Source organism: Gymnogyps californianus, chromosome 7 (assembly GCF_018139145.2).
Source record: "Gymnogyps californianus isolate 813 chromosome 7, ASM1813914v2, whole genome shotgun sequence".
NCBI lineage: Eukaryota > Metazoa > Chordata > Aves > Accipitriformes > Cathartidae > Gymnogyps > Gymnogyps californianus.
In genome coordinates, this window is record NC_059477.1 from 12,014,022 (window position 1) to 12,037,973 (window position 23,952).

At 39.0% G+C, this 23,952-nt stretch overlaps 1 protein-coding gene across 7 annotated transcripts in view; it reads right to left on the reverse strand.

Moving 5' to 3' along the window:
- ANKRD44 (ankyrin repeat domain 44) overlaps positions 1-23,952 on the reverse strand; it is a 144,296-nt gene that overhangs the window by 14,902 nt on the left and 105,442 nt on the right. For 3 of the 7 annotated variants that reach the window (XM_050899764.1, XM_050899761.1, XM_050899759.1), the window contains exons 15-21: positions 23,108-23,188; positions 21,998-22,109; positions 9,433-9,504; positions 6,192-6,393; positions 2,198-2,276; positions 1,027-1,144; positions 1-23 (exon numbers count right to left, since the gene is read on the reverse strand). The exon at positions 1-23 is cut by the window's left edge and continues 194 nt beyond it. In XM_050899764.1, the coding sequence (XP_050755721.1) occupies positions 1-23; positions 1,027-1,144; positions 2,198-2,276; positions 6,192-6,393; positions 9,433-9,504; positions 21,998-22,109; positions 23,108-23,188 (687 nt within the window). Of the gene's footprint in view, positions 24-1,026; positions 1,145-2,197; positions 2,277-6,191; positions 6,394-9,432; positions 9,505-15,272; positions 15,300-21,997; positions 22,110-23,107; positions 23,192-23,952 lie in introns of all 7 variants that reach the window. The other 4 variants (XM_050899763.1, XM_050899760.1, XM_050899758.1 and 1 more) reach the window with 2 other exon arrangements.

Here is a 23,952-nt window from a genome sequence, read left to right on the forward strand (position 1 = left end):
CACTCTTCATGCCCAGTCATAATCTGATAACAAAGAAATAAGTAAAGAGGTTGACATAATACAGATTCTTGCCCAGGATATATGGAATATGATTGATGCCTGTGAACATGAAACGGCCTGGATGGGATTCAGATGGCAGAGATGAAAGCTCCTTTGTGCCCATGAGTACCTATGATAACTGATACACTGAAATGTATTTGGTGCTGTCTTTCAAAGGCATTGATTCCTAGTCTGTGGAAGAGACTCCACTCAGTGAGGCACAAACACAAACAAGGGGTGAGATTCAGAAAACCTGAGTGTGGCTTCTCAAAACCATGTATGAATGTGAGAGAACTGAGGAAAAAAAGGGTCAAGAATATCATCAGAAATATGAAAAGCTGCTTTAAGAGCTGGCCAGCTACTATCCATGATCTCTGTATCATACATAGGTTAGCTTTGGTATCTCGGGCATGTTCATGTATTGCTATCAATACAGAACAGAATTTCTATGCCATAGCTTTTATTGCGGACTTGTGCTGGACTCCTGAGCTGAACTGCTCATTGCCGTTATCATAGAGTTCTGTATAAGTATCACCTCTTCATCAACTTCACATTGGGTAAGAAGCTGACTCCTAGAAAAGATTAGATCTGCCTCAAGTTGCACTGCCTCTAGAAAAAACTTAAGGCTTACTTATTTACACCATCCTCCCCAAGAAAAATGAAAATAACTGCTGGGCAGTTCTTTTAAAGAAATTATTTTCAGAATTCATAAAGTGCTCAGTTATAAGAATAATGATTGCTACTGTAAAGTGTCTAGAGCCAAGAAAAAATGGTCTAATCAGTATTTTAGCTAATTAATTAAGCAAATGTGAAATAAAGTCAAAAGCAGAGCATTACTGAGAGCAGATCTGTCCTGCTTTTTACCTCATTGTGCTTGGTCATGTTTCCAATCACTTGCAGTATTCCTCACATTCAATATCCCTGTATTTATAAGTGAGTTGTAGTCACAGTAAAACAAATAATTAAGAATCATAAAAATTAAGTCACCCCTCGATGTAAAGCTGTGCATCCCAGGAGATCAGCTGCATCTACAGATGCTTCTTTTTCAAGTAACAAAGAAACAGCATCAATGTGCCCATATGCCACTGCAAGCATTAGTGGGGTTCTAGAAAAAAACAAAAACAAACCAGTCACAGCTATAAAATGACATACTACTTGCCACTGCTAACTTACAGGAGTAGAGAAATCAGGAAGCTCTGCACTTCTCCCCGTTCCTACCCACAAACCTGTTTCTTTCACCATACTTGTCTATATAACACCCAAGCGAAGACATTTTGTATGAAATTATTAAGATGTTTAACAACCAACTACCATGACTGAAATAGAAACGAACTCATTTGTAAGCAGTTTACAGAGCAACATCATTCAAGACAATCTGTTCTCTTAATAACCTACAATTATTGTCACCTCCAGCGACACGCGAGCTTTACAATACCCAAGTGTTGTGAATGAATGTCCCTGCTATTTACCAAGATGGCAACCACCCAAAGCATTTCTTTTGCAAATGCTACACAATTGCTTAAAGGGGATGAAGGGACATGAGGAAACTATTCAAGCCAAAATTCGGACTAGCATATCTTCCATTTTTTTCTGAAAGAGATCTATTCTCCTTCTATTTTTAGATAAGACTAATACCATTCAAAATTATATGTACAGTCAGATATGTTCCAGGCATCCCAAATGAGTTTTTTAAACCATTCATATTTTCACTTTAAAAATAGACTTTATTCTCCCTCTATAACTGTCATTTAATGAGAAGTAAAATTTTTGTAGGAACATCTCAGATGCACGTGTCACCTCAAATAAACATTCTGTCCCACTGCACCAGCCTAATATACCAAGTAAACCCTGAAATAGCAATGTTTTAGAAAGAAAAAGACTCTCTATAGAAACATCTCAGGAGCTTGTTGGTTTTTATTGAATCTGGCCCTCAGCATCTATGAAGAATTGTTTAAAGTATGAAGCAGAGGCTAAGATTAATGAATAATCCTTTCCACATGGCTTAGATCAACTGAATGTGTACTTTGTAATCTCTGCCAAATTCTATAAGGAGAAGTGCAGGAAATACAGTATTTCAAATAAATGCTTTTTTTGTGAGAAATCTGAGATGCTATTTGAATCACAGAGCTCGAAAAAAGCCATCACAAAGAAAACTTACTGTCCTTTGGCGTCTGTCACGTCAGGGTTGTCTGCAACTTCTAGCAACAACCGTAAACAAGGTGTATGGCCATTAATGACTATAAAGAAAAAAAGTATGTTTAATTAAAATATGTTTAATTTCAGATACTTTTCCACTGGAAAGCTTATGGATAAGGAATTTCCTTATAAAGAAGGAAAATATTCCACAGTATAAGAAATTAATATTCCCACAATTTTCATTTAACTTGTGCCGATGAAATGGTGAGCTGTTTTTTCCCTGACCTCAGTAAGACGAGTATTAGTTCTCTTACATACAAAAATCCCAAATGAGTAAAACAGAAATCGTGATTTTCACTACTGACAAGATTTCTACTAAACCAGACAGCATTTCAAAATCCCTCAGACCAAGCATGCAGACAAGGCTTTCTGCGATCAGATTTGGAACGCAGTAGGAAGTATGTCGGCAAGGCTCGTTAATTTTGTGTGCACTGTACAAGCAAGTTCTTCAGTGCTGCTATGAAAAAAGAAGCATCTGCAAAGAATGACCAATGATACAAATGTCATATTCGTAACAGCACGTAACACCAGAGACTAAAATTCCCTTTGGGTTTTTCCATCTTTTTCTCGTTTAACGTTATTGGAAGCCACAGCTACTTATCAAAAATGGGGTTTGCTTTTTAAAATGTAACGCATTGCTGTTGGAAAACAGCTCCGAGTTTCTACGTTTTGCAGGGCCTGACACTGGAAACCCATCTGTGTGTCAGCTGGCTTAAAGGCTTCAGCCTTTCATGGGATGAAGAGAGCAGTATTTTCTTCTTTGAAAAACAATAATTCCTGTACTCAGTAGATATAGATTGTGTTCCTATTACAGCAAGTCATCCATTCACACTGCCTACACCTTGTGGGCTGAGGCAAAACCCTGGGACACCACCTATGTCACATCATTCTGGCAGAGAAACGGGCGCACATCATCACATTTAAATCACTCATCCAAAAATAATCTTAGTTGCTCTACCCAGAAAAATAAAAGACATTTTTAGTTATTTACCACTAAGTAATGCCATATACATAACATGTAAACAGTTCTGTAGGGCTGATGAGTCACTGGCTTAGGGAAAAAAGAAAAGATCTGTTCTTTCTCCCAGCAGGACGAAGAGAAATCATAACTTGTTCACACTGATGTCTGAAAAGGACTTTGGTAAATGAGTTTTAGAACAGATACTCCCAGAAACTCTTAGGAGCTGACCCAGTGATTGCTAAGCATTACAGACCCTGCAGGGAACATTAGTTTTGCCAACAGAGCTACAACACTAACACTAGGGGAACATTTGCAATGGATTCCCCAAGCTAGCCAGAGGAAAGACTGGCGGTAATAAAATTATACAGGGAACATATAATTTAGGCTAAGGAAATTCTCCATATTATGAGGTCAGAGGAAGTCTATTCCCTGCGGGGGACAGACAGAAAAAAGAAATACTTCATTAGACAATTTCTCTACTAAAGTTACAAATCCCTTTACTGAATGGAGCTCTGCAGAATCCTGTAATCCAATCCACCACTTTAGGTCTCCTTAACTGTTGTGTTCAGCAATTGTGCTTGTGTAATTAGAAGGAACGAAGGCAAACACGTCTAAGGGGATGGGCACACATGCCTTCCTGTTTCTTTCCAGTGCACAGTATTGCACATGCAAGTATTCACTTTTGTGTGTGCAAATGAGCACTGTCAGTCAAGGGATTAATTCAGCAAGAATTCTGTTTGATTTCTCAAAATATGCCAATTTACCTCTTACACTTGCACTGCAAATAAAAACGGCTGAATACTGCAGTGGCACCACGCGGAGTTTCCAATAGGTGGCATCATTCTTTGCTAAAACACTCCTAAACAAAACATTGTTATGAAACAGCATAATGAAAATCATCAGACTGCAAGTGGCTTTTTATAATAGTTGGAGATAGACGCTTTACTCCAGAGCTGGTTTGCACAGAACTCTGCATAGCTCTTGAGTGGAAGGTTCTAAACGTTGTCTTAATGGATATTTACCCAAAGTGCACTTATCTCACATTTGAAAGCCTCCAAATTAATGACAGTGATAAATTTCCTTTACTAAGAGTTCAAACATTCAACCTGTCTGTGCAGTATTTTCCATTCTGCTTAAGGTACATGTTCTCTTTAGTGTCTCATTCCTGTGTGTAGGATTTTCTTGCCTTTTTTCTTTTTTTAATACATACCTAACTTATTTCGCTTCACTGCGGATTTAAAGAACATTTTGCTTGTATCCCTGGAGATTTTTTTTTTAAATCTGAGAAGCGAAAAGTATCACAGACCAGAAAAGTCTACAATGAATCTTCCTACTGGTTTTACATGGAAGGCACTCATACTACAGTGATGGGGGCAATTAAAAAAGAAATTAAAATAGGAAAAAACCCTCACAATCAGAATTTGTATGAAGGTAAGAAATGTGCGTATTAAAATAACACCTTCTATTCAACAAATCTACTCAATTCTATTCAACAGATTTATTCAACAAATTCATATTTTAAGTCAGACCTGCTAACAAAAATATGGCTTTGTTACCATTTACTTTTCTCAGTACTGCAGAACCCTTACAATTCAGCTGTGACAAGAAACCTGTGCCACTATAACCAAATTTTTAAATAAATGCAAAATCATTGCTATAGTGATGATGTACCAGACAAAGTCACACCTTGTTGATCATCAGATCCCAAGCTATGTTTGAAGTGAAAGCTCTTGACCAACACAGCTCCAGTTCTGTGGTGGCACTGATCTTGATTTAAATTAATTAAACCAACAGTTTTAACAGGGTGAGGATCAGCTGGATTTAATATTTTGTGTTTTTATCAAAAACAACTAAAACCCCCTCTCACTGAATTCTGGTCTCAAACTTCTGATATGTAAACTCTAGCAGCACATCTCTATATCATTAATTTATTGTGGGGAGTGATGTACTCGGTTCTGATGCAAAATTTAAGAAGGCAGAAAGCATTTTTTAGTATGCTGTGAAGATCTATTATGTGCATTTTCTTCAGTACTGCAGACAAAATTGATAATAGTCTATTTGACCTTATGTTTCTAGGTGGCACTTATATGATCACACACAGAGAATAAACTGGTATTAGATGATGTATATGCATTTTAATCTAAGCAACATGAAAAGGTAAACAGAAAGACAATTAAGTCTGGCCCTGAAAAGAATTGTTATCCAATGCGGTATTAATTTTACTTCCCACTAGAGGTCACTGCTATGCTGTACTGAGCCCCTCGATGAACAGCCAGAGGAGCAACGTTCCCTTCGGCACTTCTGCGTATTTATCTGACAGGTACATATTAAATAATAACCTTTAAATAAATGGCAAATTCTGCATTTTCCAGTTAATTATGCACGTTGCATAATTAACACTCAACACATGAGGAATGGAGCAGACTCTCAGCAAGAGCAAGTTCAGAAGCTAGGTCAGGAGGAGGATAATGTCTGAAAGGGGGTGAATTTCTGTAGCGTTGCCACTGCAAAAGGTGGAAAGTTTTGAACACCAGGATAATTTCATCACCAATCAGAGCCTACCTGTATTTTCAACCTTTCTTCCATAGGAGAAGCAGTGAGGCAAGTGTTCTCTCTTCCCCTGATATTTTGGCCGAGGAACCATTAAGAGAAGGTGTCATAGGGGAAACATCACACATCTTAAAGAGTAGGTGGTAACAGAGAGGCAAGGTAAAGTAGAGGCAAGCAGGTAAGGGCAGAGCAGTAGTGGTGTAGAAAAATATGGGATTCTGTATGAGGGAGGACTGAACCACAGGGACAGAGGAAAAAAGACCAAGGAAATGAAAGATAAAGGGTTAACTGCAGGACCTCAGCAAACAAGCAGCAGTCCTTAGTACAGGTCAAAATACCCTTCTTCCGTTTAGAAGAAATGTGCATAGGGATAGTAGGTAGGTAAAGGTAACTGCTTCTGTGTTGTAGGGTTTATACCACAAGTGTAACATAAGCGCACACTCACCTGAAGCGTGGAGGGGGGTCCTTTTGGTGACATTGTCTTTTACAGTGACAGAAGCACCCTGGCTGATGAGAGCTTCCACGCACTCTGCATGTCCTTTAAACGCAGCCAGGTCCAAAGCAGTGCGTCCCTTCTCGTCCTTAATATCCAGATCTACCAGAGATTGGAGAAGTACCTCCAAGGCTTGATGATGACCATTATAGGCCTAGAAATATGAAATGTGTTATATAAAGAACACAACTCTTGTCTTTTAAAGACTTTCACATAAAACATGAATAAAATTCATCATTGTCACAGTCTCCTAAACACAGCAGAAATCACACAGTTTTCTTGATTCCTTATGACTCTCTCTCCAACTTGAAAGGATTTTCCCAAATTCCACTGTAGCCAAGAAACTAAAAAATTCCTGGTGTTTAGGGACAGAAATTATGATTGTTGATTTGCTCTAATACAACGCAAGGTGAGGAATTTCAGGCAATAATTTGCCAATTCAGCACAGGTGAATCAACAATTCATTTTTCACATTCTACAGTACCTTTCAGGGAAATCTTTGCTTCAAAACCGAGATTCACTAGAGTGATGCTGGTCAGAGGTCGCATGGATTATCACCTAACTGGGTGCTAAGTTCAACACATCTGCTGGTCTCCAACTAAATGAAAGCAATTCTCAAAACAGATTTTTGTGCAAATACAAACACAAACTTGACCTGCTGTTTATAGCTGATGCTTCACGGAGTATTCCTGCCAGTAGGATCATTTGGTAGAACAACTACAGTGGACAAGTAGATGCACTTCCAGACCTACAGCCACATTTGGGTCAACAGCACAAACACAGGTGACATTGCAAAAACCCAGTGGATAGCCCCAGAAACTGGGAACATTTCATTCAGCTTTGTAGGGACTGCCCTCCTTTCCTTACTGTCAGACTCACAGAGAACATCCTTTTTATTTATACATGAACATATAATTAGTATTACCAGAGTTGAAGCGATTAATGAAAACAGAAGAGAAATGCAAACATGAAGGAACCAAAGAGCCACTGAATTTCACGGTTAAATAGTGGTGGCGGCAGCTTGCTCCCAGTGACCATTGTCAAAAGTTCAAAAGAACAGGACAGTGCAGGGAACACTTGTTTCCCTGTTAGACCAAGAAAACTACTTAAGGAAATCAGAAAGGCAAAGGCAGAAAAAGAAAAGTATAGGGAGATTAGGGCACAGGGAACCCATATCTCAGAAAATATTCCGATGTAGTTCTCAGCTTTTCTTCTTCATAACAATTTTACTTAGAAAACAACTAGCAACAGCCTGATCTTTGACATAATATGAGGTATCTATCCTGAAGGTGCCATGCAGACTGTATACCCCATCCTCTCCTTGACAGGATCATAAAGTTGACTTTTTCTTCCTGTTGGTTTGCCTTGTGCAGTTATTTACTCAACCATGACCATAATCATGCACTATAGCCTCAGGGAATGGCAGGTCAGTATTTTGTTGGCTGCTAGTCCACCCCTTGTTTCTAAATCCTATTTCCATTCTGGGGTCAAACGTCTGTAAGCAGAGGCCTTGGCCACTGCGCTGTATCAGCCATTTAACAGGACTTCATGTTTTGGTGTAAGTTGCTGGCTTTCTGGATCCACATGTGGAGAGATTCATGTGGACACTGCTAGACCTGGGGAAGCATGGCCACAGGCACCCCAATACATGAGAGGGTTTGAAACAAATGTCAGAGACACTCCTGGATAGCTCCAATTGCTGTGTGAAATAGTGATGTTTTATGTAAGCTTTCTGATTTTTAAACTGTGGGTTTGGGGTGTCTCAGGTGAATGAATTGTTGTTAACCAGCAACAGATACAAGAGGGAGAGCCACTGGCAGCGTCCTTGCAAGAATTCTGCCCAAGAGGGACCAGAGAGGAAATGAGTTTGCTGTCTGGCCAGCTGCAGGGCAAGTCCCTTCCCAGCACAGGAATTTATGCTGGTGACAGTGCAGGTTGTAACTCATCTTTGGGCTTGGGAGTGACACTCTCCTTCCCACAGTCTTCCAATTGCAGAAAAAAAGATCGAAAGGAGTTCAGTGACAAACTCAGTCTTTTAACCCAACTGTTGTGGCTCTTGTTCCCTCAGATTATGCGTGCATAATTCAAATGTCAGGCTAGAGCTGTTCTGGCTGACTGGGAAACAGAGATATGATTGCTACAGAACTAAAACTTGCCCCTATTTTCAAGTAAGCAACTTGCTTCCCTTTCAAGAGGAGGGCAGCTTCACAGTGAGGTTGGATACTCAATGAAGAGCCAGTCTGTGAAAGACATACGAGCAGAGGCTGAGAGAGCTGGGACTGTTCATCCTCAAAAAAGAAAAAGCTCAGGGGGAGCCTTACCAGTGTGTATAAACACCTGATGGGGGAGCAAAGAAGACAGAGCCAGACTCTTCTCAGGGATGCTCAGTAACAAGACAAGAGGCAATGGGCCCAAAGTTAAACACAGGAAATTCCATTTAATGCAAAAAAAACCCCCATTTTTACTGTGACGGTGGTCAGACATCGGAATAGATTGCCTGAAGGCTGAGAACTCTCCATGCTTGGAGATATTCAAAGTATGATGGGACACTGCCCTGAGAAAACTTGCTCTAGCTGACTCTGCTTTTAGCACGGAGGTGGGACTAGCTGATCTACAGAGGTCCATGTCAACCTCAACTATTCTGTGATCCTGCACAAGAGAAGTGGGAAGAGGGATCATGAATCTTGAGCTCTTGGGAAAGGGGAGCTATTGTGATCCCTGAGGCCACATGTGCTGGATCCCCTTTTGATAGCACAGTTTCTGTGGCACGCTCCCAGGGCACTGCTGGGGTTTAAGCATGCTTTCCCACACCTTGCTGTGTACGAGACTTTTTTTTTGCATTCTGCACATCTCCAGGAGAACATCAGAGTATCCCATTCCATGATCAAAGCCATAGGCTCAAGCTCTGGCCCCAAATTTATCAACTAGTTATAAATAAAAGTTGCGACTTTCCATTTAATTTCACTTCAGTGTCTGTGTTGTCTTCTTACCCAAGTGTTAGAGTCAATAGGAACCAAGAGCTTCAACTGCCAAAAACTTAATTAACGATTCCAGCCCAGAACCTGTTTTTGTTACATCTAGGCCTACATCCCTTCCCAGCTTTTTCAAAACAAGTCTATGATTAAACTTGCTTCAAAGACAGAGATTAAGGAATTATTCTAGGAGATACAGATCAAACACGTCTCATACTTACAGCTAAATGCAAAGGACTTTTCGTAGCTGCAGAATCAGGTTCCTCAAACATATTGTTGGTTTTTTCCAGAAGCTGAAAAAAAAAAGACAGTCTTAAAACATCTTTGCATGAGACAGGGTAAGTTCTCATGGACTATAAATCATCAGTCAAAGATATATTTTGTCCTCAGATGTCCGCAGTGAGAACTGACGGACTGTGAGGAATAAATACTTCACAACCTTTTCTGTAAAGTACTGTCAAGTTTTTCCCCACAGGGTAAAGTTATAAAACTAGTTTAAAAGCTTGTCATGAACATCCTTACCCTGATTAATTAGTTTCTCTGAAATCATGGGGCCTGCTTGGGTGAGAAAGGAGCCCTCAAAAGGAAGGATTTGTGGAGTAGAGTCCTCAGTAAGTTTACATTGGAAAAAGCGCAGCTTCATGATTACACAGGTAATGCATATGCAAGCCATGTCTGATACAGCGTTTTGGATAATTCTGACACATAATTAGCACTGGGAATAATTATAACTGAGCTGTGAGTCATTCACAGTCATTTTTATAATTTATCAAAGGAGAACCTGCTCCAATAATGACAGTCTTCCGAAACACAACACATCCTTGAACTCTTACAAACACCTAATAACATGCATCGCACTTTTATGTGATCCTCTTCATTTCAAGGGATCCCAAAGCATTCTAAGGCTTAAAAACCAGGGCATTTCTGTCCATCTAGAAGGAGGAACTATGGATTAGCACCACTCCACAATAGCACATGAACCCTGACAACTTATCCAATTGAGGCTGCAAAGAAAATCATACACAGTATTGACAACAATATTGACAATTCAACATTTGTTGAGTAGCACTGCTCATGTGCATGGCCTTTTACTTAATAACTACTTAAAGAGTCTCCAAATACCTTTGTGACTGGAAATTAGCATTTTGCAGAAAATTAGTAATAGGAGACTGTAAAAAGGAAAGAAAAGCACGACACGTAACTACAACTGACTTGTAATATTTCTAAGGTTACAAGTCAATTTTTCACACAGTTTTTTTTAGCGTTAATTATTATTTTTTGTTTTGGATTTTTTTGACAGAGTAAGGAATTAATGAAGAGACTGAAAAAGAGGAAAGGAAGTTTTTGTGACAATCTGGACAATTCTAGGGTATGACAACATGGAAGACTCTCCAAAGAGACCAGTGAAAGCCTACAGTAGGCTTGCCTATGCTGCAAGATGATGGCATATCCTAAACTCTGATGTATGCTTGAACTTTTGGTGTAACAAATTAATCTTTACTAGACCTATATCAAGGATAAATTTACCTCAAAATCAAACTGGAATACAAGCTAGCATTAATAATGCATAAGATGTCACAAATCTCTTACTAAACAAGGACACTAATCTGAATCCTATGGAAAAGCCAGAAAATTAAGCAGTAATTTCATTTATTTGTATATTTTGTGCCTAGTAAAATGTCAGGACTGGCAAAGAAATGTGTGTTGATGCAAATACCACTCATATGCAAGTGGATGTGTGTATTAACAGGTAATATGGACTTTAACACTTCCCTGCAGCTAAGGGGGGTGGGGGTGGGGAATCAAGTTGCACACCAGTTTTTCAGTAGGTTTAGGGCAGAGTTAGGAAACACATTTGGTCTTACTATGTGGAGCCACCTCCAGTTTAAAATATTGTTCTTCTCTTATATAAAAGATAGCTATAAACTGGATGAAGCAGTAGCCAGCTCTGAATATATGAATACATTCTGATTTCCTCTAGTGAGTAAACAAACTAAAAAAATCCCACGAAACAAACCCAAGCACTAAGCCTGTTCCTCTGCCTGCCTAATACTGGCCTTTACTCTGGGTCCATAATGTCAGCACAACAGACTGATTTAATCACTTTTAATTACATTTATCATCATCTGTTGAAATTCCAGGATCAAAATCTTAACAAAGAAATACTTCCCTTAACCTGTCAGAAGGCTCGAAAAGTCTCCTGGAACAAGGCAGATAATTGCCTTTCGAGTAGAAGAAAAAGAACACACAGAAAATTGACAAAATTAAGGCTCTAAAGGAACAAATTATGGGATTGGAGAGCCCCTCACAAAAGGCATCTCCATGGCTTAGAGTTAAAGCAGCTTAGGCTGATGCAGACTAGGCTTAATGAGCTTATTACTCATAAGGCTGAATGTCTCCATCATAAAGTCAAGCGTAAATAAGAATTCGACGGTAAACCTGGTAGCTCTCAGATACATAGCCATACAATGCAAGAAGAGAAATTATAAAGGAGGGCAAGAGGAAGATTAAAGACACAGCACTAAAATTTTTTTAGTATGCCTTGTCAAGCACCGCTTTATAACAATTAAAACTAAGTCATCTGAAGGATAAATATCATGCGCAAAGAGACAAAAAGTACCAGGTCCAAGTTACCAAGCAATTATCCAGTTTCACCAGTGTTTCTATGGTTCTAAGAATGCATTTATAGTAAATTACATATACTTGTTATAAGAACACATAAAACAGTGTGTCCTTGGGGGCTCTAGCTCCATAATGCTTCCATCTTAGAGTATACTTGTAAGAAGCTACCCACAGTTGCATCTGTTTTTGAAAAGGTGAGTTTATCGCTCAAAACCATTTGCCCTGACAGCCATGGAAGCTTAAATCCACAGACCCCACAGAGCAATCCAAGCGTGTCTGCTGTGCTGCGATACATACCTGCCTGCTAGAAGCATTTCAGTGAAGACAGACAAATAAGCATGAATTACTAACAGTTTATGGTTACTGGTGGCTGACTGGAGAATGTCCCAGCATATCTCGTTTCTAATTTCTTGTGCCATTGAAGTTATGTCTTTTCTATATATTGATTCTCCACAGATTTTAAGTGGATGACAGAATTGTGCAGAGGCACTGCAAGTGAAATTGGTGGGCACTCTTCCCTCTGGTTAGGTTATAATCTTTTAAAAGGTAAGGATACCCTTACTCTCTTTCTGCCTCTTAGAAATTCCCAGCACAACCCCTTCACTTCCCATAACAGCAGTATTTAATACTGTATGTAATTATTTTGTAAACTCTTCTTCACACTCAGAAACAGGAACTTGAATGCTTTGGGAGTGAGATGCAGACAAAGAAAGATAAAACATGTCAATTATTCAGTTCTATTGTTACAAACTAATAGCACTACAAGGCTACTATTATAACCTGTCTTCTCTCCCCCAGCTCTGTACGAAAATTAATGACTTTTGCAGTTCTCACAATTTTATTTTATTTGTACAGTAAGGGTATTTACAGGCATAAGAGGATTTACTGCTTGATTTTGTTCTGTGGTTATAATAAAGGATTATATGGCAGGATATGGTGTGGGGGTTTTTTCCCCCCTCCATTTTTTTTTTGACTCAGATATGCCAGTTAATGAGTCAGGATACTTTATATGATTGTCCTTATAGACTATAATATATTCTAAAATTCAGCTCTGGTTTAAAAAAAAAAAAAAAAAAAAAAAAGCTGCTTCATGGTGCATCTCAGTAATTTATAATTACCATTAGGCAGAAAAGGAGATAATACTTTCGTCATGCATAAAAGCTTTAAGCTACACTTTTAAAAGGAAGAAACTTCAAACCATAGACACTGTAACAATGGGTGCTATCTCAAATCCTAAGGGAGAACAGAACGCGTGATTCTGTACAAGCCATCGTGCACCCAAGCCTCTAAGCACAGCCATTTAAGTGCACTACTGATAGTTATGTTAAAGGTTTGATCTACCACTGAAGTTAAAGTGACTTTTCTTTGAGAGTTTTACTATTTTAGTGAGTAAGGCAACTTCTACATTCCAGCACGCGTACTTCCAGCACTGTTAATGAACTTCTTCAATTTGGTGCTATTAATACTAATCATAGAATGGCAAAACATTAGATTATGTGTGTATAATCTATAAAAGGCCTTTACTCTGAAAGGTTACTAAGCAAACAGCATTCAGAAGTTTTCACACTTACGAAGAGCTGATCAAAAGGCAATTAAGACAAAAGAAATAGTTGAACATTGCTCTTCTGCAACAATTACATAGCCAAGTAGTTTATCACTTACAAGGTCATTCAGAAGTGGCAATTAGTAACAATTTTTAATGTCACTTTCAGAACTGAATAAAGATGTATCAGCTAGGATGCCACTTTGAATCTCATCTTTCCTGATAAACTGCAACAGATAATTGTCTCTACTGGGGGAAAACATACCAGCAGCAGCTTCTTTTAAATAAAGGTTTTTCCAGCAAGTAGCAAGCACAAGATTGAAGACTCTCATCAGTTGTTTCAGATGAGATAGAAAAGAGTAACAGTAACTCTGTACTACTTTATACCAGGGAAGCACATTTTTAAATCACAGAATTATTCTTGATTGAATAATTCAAAGGTGAAGTGGTACAAACATATCCTCAGGGGGGACAAGCAATCCTATAAGCTCTCTCCATATTTGTAAATACAAATGATCATATTATTTTAATTTGATCAGGTTAAAACCAATAGACATCCTTAACCCAGTGTCTGATACGTTTTCCTAAAATCAGGCTTTAAAAATCAGATTAATCGGTGTTTACATCAATTTCACTCACATTCATAGATTATGGGTGAAATTAAAATAAGACAAGCAAGAAGTTTTGCAAGAGCTTAGGTGGACTGAGTCTGAAGAAATTTATTAGTAGTTCCATGCAACACTTTCAGTACAAAGTTTAAATATCCAATACCCTACCAGAACAGTCACCACCATGCAAACAGGACACTTACCTGGCGTATAAGAGAACAATGTTAGTCTTTAAACATATCTAAATTCCAAATTAAAGCAGACCTCCAGGCCACTGGCTGTTCTCACGTGGGACACTAATCTTCTGTTGGAGCTCTTCCACTTCATACAAAATCATTTCATATTAAGCCATATGAGTGCCATACTCAGTGGGTTATACAGGAGATTCTCACCCAATGAGTATTTATACAAAGCAGGACAGCTCCAAACGAGAGCGAGAGATCCCACCCAGTACCAGCCAGCATAATATGTCGGTCACTTCCTGGGATGTAGAAGTCCAATTTCCTCATCAGTCAGGGCAGAGGTTTGAACCTGGAACTTTCACACTCGAATCATGTATATCATGTTTCTTTCTGGCCACAAATTCTACCTCAGAGGTTCTGTAAAGCCTCATACTTTGGTTTAAGGGCCCTCTTACCCAGTGAAAGTTTTTCAAACTTTCATACATTTGTGTAAAAGGTATAGGAAGGCTTTTATTTAGCGAAAGTATTATCCTTAAAAAATTTCCTCTTTAGCTAGAAAATTTGATTGCTGGTGACATACAGTGACAGTCAATTTTTAAAATGTGCATTTCAATGGTATTTTTGCTACTCTCCTCTCATTTGTGCCTCTACTGTGAAATACACACAAGCGCTTTTTAAATTCAGACTCACGTGAAGACATGTAATTTACATTTCTTCTCTGAACTGCTTTGAAATTGGCCACAAACTTCCAGAAAACAGACAAGTGTTGGTTCCATTTCACATTACCAAATGCAAAGTTACTTTAACATCCAGAAAAGTGTCATGCCAGTCAGGTACGTGCACTTGACTCACAGCTCCTAAAACTGACTGAGGAAAAGCAACAGACTTTCTAGCAAAGCTTGAGCCTGTAAGCAACAGCAAGAAGGAAATCCAACGGAAACGAAAGCAGCACACATGCAGTTGCTTGAAGTACATGGCATGCTAGTTAAGAGTTGTGATTCTTCTTCCTCAGGCTTTGTCAGAGTGAATACAAGGATTTGCAAAATACTAAGAAGTTTAAATAAAAATGAAAATACACAACATGCAATCATTTTTCATTTACTCACTATATCCAATGGAGTTTTGCTTCCAATCTAATTGAAAATGTCAATTAGAATAATTAAAGACATAAATATTCAAGTATAATGGTAATCTGCAAGTGCTTCTTGTTTTGTTTTGTTTTGTTTTTCCTGTAGAATAAACTGCATTGCAAGCAGTGCACAAACAGAACCATAAACCAAGACCTGATCCTGTGCGCACCCATCTCTACACTGTCCACCTATGGATGAAATACTCCTGAAGCAATGAGACTACTGCCTACGGTCAGCCAGCCACTGTGAATAGATACCAGTCGCATTACTTCATAAGGGAGGAGGGGAAAGAGGAAAATAATGAGAATGTTTAAGATCTACTCAATTGACAAAATACAGATACACAGAAACAAAATACACACACTGTGGGAGGCTTTGCCTAATGAAGTTAGATTGCTTTGTAAGCCTACAAATACCAATAAACCAGTGATAATTTCTTTTTGAAAGTCTGCTCATGTAGGCAAGCATCTTGCCTTGTATAAATAAGCCTGATTACACCCCTAAAATCCCAGCGCCCACAGCTCCTTCTGAGCTATACGGTCTAATGCAATGCCATATGCCATGATCAAATGCCCTTTTCATTGGATTCAGTAGATTTGAGGGAGTCAGATATTCTTCACACATTTACATTTAAACACCACACACATAGATACACAGGTATTTAAGGCAACAGCAGAAGTCCATGACCTCTTTCTAAACTGAAGGAAAAATGTCTCCTGCAGTTCTGCAATGGCCTTGTTATTCTCTGTCAGAAGACAGCAGATGTAAGTGCCTTGTTCCTCCACCCCAGGAAAATAAAAATATAAACTAAAAAAAGACAAAATCTGTCAGAGAGACAGAAAATAAACCTCAGAGATGCTAGGCAATACTCGTATCCTACAAGCCAAAGTGCCAGCGGGGTGCCAGAGCAAATGGTAAACTCCTGCTCTCATTGAGTTCACAAGCAGCATTAGCTTTCTAGAAAACTTTTTTTAGGATCAAAATTATCTAGTTTCCAAAACATAAAATCTAAGCCAAAATGCATTGCTATAAGCTAACATATATTGCCATATCTAGCATATATAGGCTCCTATTGATCATTTAACCAGTGGGTACATATTGCACTAATGCTAACATCAAAACTTAAGTAATTAAATCAATCTACCATGACTTGAGGGGTTCTAGGACTGACAGACAAATTAGGTTTATTAAAGTTATTTTCAAGCCTTAAGTTCCTAAGTTCCTTTCCTTTTTAGAGCCACTCGAGTTAATGACTTCGCACTTCTCCACTAAAAAAGGAGCTTCCACGTGGGAAAAGCTCTCAGACATAAGTACGAAGTCATTCACCACATGAAACACTATCACCACTGGTTTCAGACAAAACGCTCTGTTTAAGAAAGAGGGTGTTGGTCGTAGAGATGGACAGGCATTTATGAAGGAGAAAACCCAGAATGTATCCCCCGAATAAAGAGATTTGGGTCAGAAGGAGGCCTAGGGGCTGCCGCTGGACAAGCATCCCAGCCAGATCCCCATGTGGCAAAAGGCTTTTTAATACCTAGCCCAACCACACTTGTGATTCACTTGTCACTAATTACCAGTGTCCTGCTCTCAGACAGATGAATGAACAAATTCTTCTCGATAAGAGACATACATAATTAGTAGCAGCCACATCGAAGATTTATGGAGTCTGTGATTTCAATTTCTCCACAGGTTAAGGAACCAAGTGTTTGAAGGCATGGCTTAACTATTTTCCAGTGGTAACAGCAGGTCTAATAAAAGGTGATTTTTTTTTTCTTCAAACCCAGCCTCTCCTTTCACGGCACAGCCAAGATGGCCTTCTGCTAGCGGGAAATCTCCCTCTGCCCCTTCTCCCTGACACACACAGCTGTGCGGATCACCTTGCTTCAGGCAGCAGGCAGGCAGGCAGAGATTTGCCTTTTCTTTTGGACACGGTTTTCAGTTAAACCATGCTCTCCTCCCATCCTCAAATGAATTAGCCCCTGTGCTGATACAACTTTGTTAGCCAAAGAGTGAATTTCATTTGCTGATGGAATAAAGAGAAGAGCAGATTAAAAGAAAAAATAGCCATCAATTCTTACAGTCAGAGAAGAGATTTCACTACAAGAGACAGGCATTTAATTCTGTTTGCCCTAACACTGCACAGAAACCTATTTTTACCAGCACAAAGTGCTTGACTGGCTCTCCAGATAGAATTTTAATGTGAAATTACAATTTAAATTTCACTCTTTCCACACCAATAAGGATTTTGTGATAAGATATCATTTCAACGAAAAAACCACCATATTTTTCTTTTTTTCAAAGTAGTTCGGTGATGTGATCAGCTCTAAAATACCAGCTAGTGATCGTGACCGATATCCCTGACTACTGAACACCAAAGAAGTCAGTCCCGATCTAAACAAATGTGAGGTTATTTTTAGAAGTAGGAAAGCAGATGGGAGTTTCAGTTGCTTGCGAGCACACATGCCCACCATTCAGCCTTTCTGAATGGCTCCTCACAGATGGAGAAAGAATTCAAGAATCTGCTTCCACTCTTCTCTTTTTAGCAACATCACGTCATTCATTGCAGGGCAACTACCCCACTAATATCCCAGACAACCTAAAGCTCCTCCAGGAAAAAAGCTTCTGTCATTGAGCTCTGTGGTTGAACACACAAACACAAATTTTATTTGTTTGGGTCAAAGGATATGACCTTTTCACTCTTAATCCTTATTTCTCCTAAAACCTCTCCTCTCCCCACAAAGAAATTTAGATAAATTCCGGCCAAGGTACTGGGCTCACAGTAAACACTAAAGTCAAAAAATGAAAATATATTTTCGTAGATAAACCAGCCTTTCCTAAACTGTACTCAAATGCGTAAATATTTTGTAATGCTGAGAAGCTATGGTGCTTAAAGCACAGATTAGATCCCTCAGCGAAGGAAATGCCACTGGATACTGCATCTTCTTCTTCAGACTTTTTTTTTTTTTTAAAGTGACCACTTATTTAGAAATAAGCCATTTTAGATACCTGTTATAAAAACCAGGGGTGAAAGGAGAAGAAAAAATTAATCTTACAAGGTCTTTTATAAACTTGACATATTCTGGAACACTGAAATAACTCCCTAATGTTTTGCCAAAGTTCGGTATTGTGCATGTAGAGAAATACTAGTAACCATTACTCAAAAAAATCAAGCTTATTGTTGCACCCACTTTGCCTTAGTTTTGATCAGAATTAAAGCTTCATATTTTATATGTACTCCTTCCTCTAACAGTTTTATGTCCATAAAGAACTGTCTTGTTCTAGAGAAGATAATTCCTAGATATTTTCAACTATGAGCTATGAATAATAAACCAAAAATATTTACCCAAGGGATAAAACAGTAAAATAAGAGTTAATTTGGCACTGAAAAATAGTGTTGTTATTTCAATAATTCTGCCTGAAAATCTCTTCTTCAGGATGGAAAGGATTGGAAATATTTTAGAAGGAGTATTCTGTATGTCAGAGTTCCTGTGATACAAATTAGTGGTTCCAAGTTAGCACTTTCAAGAAAAACATCAATTTATCTCTGTTATTGCACGTATGAAACCAAAATAAAAAATCTCCCTGCCTATCTACAGACATATTTACATTGGAATTAGGGCTGCTGGGCTCCCACTGTTCCCTGAGTAAGAGCAACCAAAAATATTGTGAATCTTATTTTCCTTTTCATTAGCACTGAAGACAAGAAAAACAAGAAAAATGTATTTCCAAGACACAGCAACAAAACCAGCCAAGTACTCCTCAGACATAACCAGCTGTCCTCGTGCACCTACTCTACACACTAACCCACCAAGTCAACCTGCAGCATTAACTGGAACTGGCAGCTGCCTCCACCATTACTGAGGAGAGCCCGGTGTGGCTCAGGAGAAACGAGCCAAATAAGTGTTGCCATTTTTCTGGATCTCCATTGGTTTAGTTTTCAAAACTGATAAACAGAAGGCTTGAGGACTAAGATGGCGTTTGATGACTTACTGTTCTCTCTGCTATGTAGAAAAGAAGGGGCCTCTAGCTAAAAGTCATGCCTAGAAGCAATTAAACCTTAGTGGATGCTTCATTCAACTATTAATAACTAAAGCAGTCAATGTACTGTGGTTAATAGCTACCAGAAACAAAGATCATGGTTCATGACGAAGTCCTTGTCATAGGTCCACCACAGAGAGCACAACAAACTGTGACCAAGCCACCAGCCAGCTCACAAGGCAGTGAGGGCATCTGCCCCAGGATGAATTCTTATTGCAACTTTTACACACAGTCTTCAAATAGCCATGAACTCTGTCAAAAACAATTTGATTGCATTACAGAATAGTGATGTCTATAGATGACAGTACTTTATCAGATGAAGCACAGGAATCAACAATTGTCTTAACATCTGGGAGTCTCATGTTGGAATAAGTGAATAAACCTAGGCACAAGGATTATTTCCATTTCATGTCCACAGCACAATTACCTTTCAGCTACTCAAGACTTTGGTCCTGGCCCTTTTGCCATCCTGAATCCAAGCAATACAAAAAAATCAGTGTAAAGGCAGTGCCCATATCAATTAGTCACCGTTATAAAGTTATTACACTCAAGCCTCAGTAACTCATTACAGCTAAGGGACAAGTGCTCACATGAACAAAACAGAATCACCACCTTCTGACAGTGGGTGCAAAGATGACGAGTCCTGGTCCTACTGTTGATCGAGCACACTTGCTTTCTGGTACATTTAGTTTTTGTATTCTAGAGAGAAAACAAGATGCTTGTCAACCCCTGAACACCAATGGCAAAATCCCAGTCCCCACAAAACTTTCAGGTAGACACCCTAGCACACAATAGTGGTCCTTTGCATGCAATAGGCTAAAATTTATAGCAGTTTTCTTTCACCAGTGTACACAGAACAGCTATATGACTACAACTCTGTAAATTATACCTGACCTTGGGTTTCTATACTGCAGCTACAGTCACAAATATGGGAATACTGACATGGAAAAACATTGAATTTCTCTGTCCAAATATAGAACACTTGCTGCACAGCTGTCTCTAGCCCACAGTTTGCATTTCACTCTCCAAAATTAAAAAAAAAAGCAAACCAAACAACCCAACACCTCTGATATGCACTGCATTCCCAGCGCTCCCTTTTGTCTGGCAAGCCTAAGCAACACTAGGACTCAATAGCAGGTCATTGTCTGCAGCCGATATGTTGCCAGAAAACGTGCACAGCAACAAGCAAAAGAAAAGAGGGGACCTTGCTCTGTGCCTGCTCCACGCTAGTGGCACACAGGGACTATGATATGAAGGCTGAAAGAGAATTCCCCAGCGAAGACGGCGTTATAGAGATCTCTGCTCGCACAAGTCATGCAAGAATCTGCTGATAAGACATGGGTAAGGTTGCAATACACATTGCTGTGGCCATACAAGCGTGGGCTTGTACACAGCACAGAGGAGGCTACTCTATATATACAGCCTTCAAATACCAAGAACATTTGCTTTTGTTCCAAATGGGTGGCAGGCTCAGCAGAAGACCCCTCCATCCCCACGGGCAGAGTCATGAGAGATCAGCTCTAGGAAAAGGCTCTAAACAAGGAAAGGCCAAACGTGCTGCCACAAGCAACAAAGGAGCAGTGATATTTTAAGTGTCCTAAATATACATGCTTGCAGGTGGGAGCTAAAAAGGCTTAACATCCCACCTGAAATTCTGACCCAGGGCTGCCCTGGTGTAATTACAGGTCACGGTTTCCTAGATGTTGTGACCCTGATGTAGGCCAGCTGCAGTATTTCTCCTGTGGCGGCAGTAACTGACAGCGGTGGTAAATGTGGTGTGAAAGCAGCATGTGCTGTGCAGAGCTCCTTTTCAATAATTCAGTACTTTGACTCTTCAACAAAGAAAGAAAGAACCAAACAACATAAAACACTAAACAGCACACAATGTTCTTACTAAAGCCTGAATATCGATACAATTTTCTAATTATAGCCTTTTTTTTATTAATCAATTGAAGCCTACTTATATGTGACACAATAACGTTGGATCACCCTATATATCAAGCAGATCAGTTAACATCAATCCTCATGACACTTATTTTTACAAGTCACAAACTTCTATAAATCCATACTATACATATCCCAAATTCAATTTTTCTTATGAGATGCAATTTCTAATCATTCAGGTGCAGGACATTACAAAACAACAACAACAAAAATCCCAGTTACATTGCATACAAGGTTAATCTTGATTATGGTAACTTTATCAATGCTGCTATTGTTTCATCAGAGGAAAACAGGCACTGCAGGTATGCAGCTGACAAAAGCTATTTACTCTCTCAGTTTGCAAGTCAGATAATGTGCCAGCTGCAGAAGGCACATGCACCCTCATGCACTGGGAACTATCCCTTACTACTGGCACATACACATACACCAGGAATATTTTGATCACAGTTAAAAATAATTTAAGCACACATAAACTCCACTCAAAGACAACATTTAAGCACCAGCTTGTTGAACAAGGACTAGATTATCAAGATTAACATGTTTTTAAGATACAACTGGTTGCATATATTTCAGTTAACTGCACCATATTGCAGGTTTTCACAGATTTGTGAATATCCAAAGAATTCAAATAGTAACCATCAGAGGAGTTCATAATACTAGCGTATACACATATATATTTATCAGCGGTTAACAGACTTCCAAACTGTCCGAGCACTCACCAGTTCCAAACACTGCCGGTGCCCATATGCAGCAGCGTAATGCACAGTGTTGTACCCCTCTTTGTCTTGGATGGACGGATTGGCATCATTTTGTAGAAGGAACTCTAGACACCTGTGGACAATTCACTCATTTAAATGTGAGTTCACAATATTTAACAGATATCTCTCACTGCAACTAGGAGTGGCACTGAAAACTGGCAGTTAATTCTGTATTTCTAGCAGCACCTCAAAATCACTTATGAGTTTCCCTCTTTTCACCAATAGCTCCCCACATTCACCATTTTTTAAAACAGAAAATCCCTACTCATCTTTGAAGATCTTCATAAACAACAATCTTCAACCCAACCTTTGCTACTCTAGATCACAACATCATTTTCTATTACGAAGCCTGAAAAAAACCTACACAACTCTGTATCATGATGTAAACAGCCTAGAATTGTTACTACTGTACGTAAAACCATTGGCCTCCAAACATGCACTATGGCAAGCTGAAAAACAAAGACTTAACTGAGTTAATTTCCTGGCACGTACATACATAAATATATTTTCTTCTTTGTTGTTGTTTTTTTTTTAAAAATAATGTGTTTTTCAAAGGATCCCTTATGCTCTTTATAGTGCCTGCCACTTTTTCTTATACCATCAAGAAATCATCATTTTGTTATTAGTACTTTCTTCCATAGCTTGTAATTTGTAGTGAATGTAAGGCTGTCATATGAAAAAGGGGATTTTTAAAACAAAAAAATCATGAAGCAGCTAGATGAAAATGTCAATCCGAGTAAATAAATAGAGGAAGCCATCGGCTACTTCTTGCAACATACATGCTCAGTGCAAAGCATTAAAATAAGACAGTGCATGACACTAAAGAATTATTAAATTACTGAAGCAGTACATTTTCAATTAAGAAACAGCAACAAGCACAGAAACAGAGATATTAGGGAACATATGCACAGAGAAGAGCGTAAAGCTTTTTTCTTTAAGTTAGCCCTCATTAAAGCCAAGCATTGTGTTTAGCAGAGCAATGAATGAGCAAAAGCAGAGTGTAAACTGCAGCCCAAAGCAGTGGCATTCTCCAGAAATGGAGTCTAACTGCTTTATTGACACCAAACTTACAATGCAGCTTCTTTTTCCTTCATCTCACTGGCTCTTTCAAGTTCTTCGGCATTTTCATGGGAGTTACCTAAAATATTCTTTCTTCTTAGCATAGAGGACAGAAAAATGCACTTATTTTCAAAATATCATACCAGTGATTTTGACGTAGTCTGCCACCCATCCCCAATCTCCTCTTCAAGGAGTTGACCTCTTCCAGCCAACAGTAAGAGTTACACAACTTAAATGAGTGTCCTGCATGGGTCTGCAGCTAATAAGTTTTGCAAGCAGTGGAGACAACTACAACATGGTAGTTTATCGTCCTGCAAGTCAATGCCAAAAAAAAACCCCAGAAAATTCTGGTTTCTATCAGAAACACTTTGATCATCACCTTCCAGAATCCTTACGTTTCTCCCACAGCAATGTTGTGCATTTTGTTTCCTTTGCAGAGAGAAACTCAGGATTACCACAGCTTGCTTCTTCCTACAGTAACCTGCTAGCTCTTCTCTAATATTTAAGATTTAGAGAAACTTTAATCACTGATACTAAATTGGTCTATCTTGAATCTGCATTAGCTGTGTTGCTGACTCTCCTCTCTGTGAAATATCTTGGCACACTGTGTGGCTCTCGGTCAGATTCTTTAGATTCTTCAAAGAGCTCAGCATGTCTTCATATTCCTGCACACCCGGATCATTTTTGGCACCTCTGCTTCCCAGCTGGATGGATGGCAGACAGAAGACTATGATTTGTGATCTTACAGTCGTGAGCTTGTGATTATGATCTTTCTTGGCCACCAAGGCTAACACAGAATTCATTTACAAACTGCTATCATCATGGATTAGTAGCTTAAAAGATTTGTAGAAGGACAG